General features: G+C 41.6%; 1 protein-coding gene across 1 annotated transcript in view; it reads left to right on the forward strand.

Moving 5' to 3' along the window:
• The first annotated feature begins 1,196 nt into the window (after nucleotides 1-1,196).
• LOC111652351 (fibrocystin-L-like) overlaps nucleotides 1,197-1,670 on the forward strand; it is a 4,739-nt gene continuing 4,265 nt past the window's right edge. The window contains exon 1 of the mRNA XM_023402596.2: nucleotides 1,197-1,296. Coding sequence (XP_023258364.2) covers nucleotides 1,197-1,296 — 100 coding nt within the window. The remainder of the gene's footprint in view (nucleotides 1,297-1,670) is intronic.

Below are 1,670 nucleotides of genomic sequence, written 5' to 3' on the forward strand. Positions count from 1 at the left end.
TTCAGTTTAGATGTTTTAGGAACGTGGGCTTAGCGTCTGGTTCTGGAGATATGATCAGTGTGACAAGATGCTCGGGTCTCCGCTACACTCACACTGTGCAGGTGTGGGATTAAATATCAGGCACAATTGGCTTCATAATGGAATGTGATTTTGTCTTTATAATGGAAAGTGACACTGTGGCTGGGAAAAATAAATAAACACTAAGCGGCTTCACAAAGGAAGGACTAATATTTACTCAGGGTTGGATTTCATCTTGACGTTCAGGTTTCATGTTGAGCCAAACAACTTTTTAATAAAGGCCCAGCTCATATTTGCTTTCCAGTAACTGATCTGTTCTAATGTTCTAATGTTTTATTTTCAGCCACAAATTCACTGTCAGGCTTTTTAAAGTTCTTCCTCTTCCTCTTCCTCTTCTCCTTCTCCTTCTCTTCCATCACTCCTCCCTCTCCCCCCCCACTCTGACTCCGGACGGTTTGATTTCATCAACAGACTCAGGCTGAGGTTTGATGTCGACAGGCTCCTCCCACTTCCAGGTGAGAGGCGGAGCTCAGCTGCTTTATAAAGAGTTAGTGCGCCTTTCTTTGCACCCACAGTGTCTCTCTACCTCTCTCTCTCTCTCTCTCTATCTCTGAACACCTGATCCATCCAGCAGGTAAAGACGTTTTCTAACTGACAGGTGAGTTTTTATTCATTTTAAAATCACAATATGAATCAATATTTCTGGTGACTCCTATTGATTGTTCTGCATTCATTAACAACATGGCTGTGACGTAGGGAGTTGTGTCTAACCTGCTTTATTAATCTAATAATTCTTCACTGTATTTAAATTTTCAGACATTTTACTTTTTTTATATATATTTCATTTTTCCATCACACACGTGGTTTCATTTAAAGTCCTTCAGAAACATCCTTTTGTTTAAAGTTGTTGTCACCTGGTTTCCCCTCAGCTGCACCTGGACGCAGACCGCAGGTGAGGCAGCAGGGACTCTGGGAAATCTCCGGGATGGATCCCGCGTTGAAGCCGGCGGCTCTTCTCCTCGCGCTCTGCTGCTGCTGCTGCGGTGAGTCTGTCAGAAACATGTTTCATTCATGATCTCTGTTGGCTTTTAAACTGCTGCTGCTTCCTGACCAATCAGCAGCCAGCTGCTCAGAGGGGAAAACAATATATATATATTACATATTATAATATATGTTTAATGTGTTGTTTCTGTATTGCAGCCGCTCAGCGCGTTAACTACGTGTCTCCACATCGAGGAAGCATCAATGGAGCAACTCGACTCACCATCTCAGGAAACGGTGAGAAAAGCTGCTGATGGTCGTTTGATCCAAAGTTATGAAGCTTAAAACTCATATTTAAAAATAACTGTAATAACTGGACTTTAAACAGATTATGAGGCATAAAACAATTCAATATGTTTCAGTAGCTGCACGTGTGGATTATTTGTTTCTATCAATATCTTGGTGATAACACAGAACTGAAATGTGGTTTAAATGTTGTTAGAATCTGTCGCTGTCCAATCAAAGGTCCATATTCTTGTGAGATCATGTGACTCACAGCTGGAGCTAGAAGGCCAATAAGCAGGCCGCTAACATCAGGGTCATTTTAGGCTTTTATTCTTCATGTATTTACTATTTGATTCATATATTGTGCTGGTTATATTGGGGGGGGG

The sequence above is a fragment of the Seriola lalandi genome, unplaced genomic scaffold, assembly GCF_002814215.2.
Source record: "Seriola lalandi dorsalis isolate HSWRI2012SDOR001 ecotype SW California unplaced genomic scaffold, Sedor1 jcf7180002053947, whole genome shotgun sequence".
Lineage (NCBI taxonomy): Eukaryota > Metazoa > Chordata > Actinopteri > Carangiformes > Carangidae > Seriola > Seriola lalandi.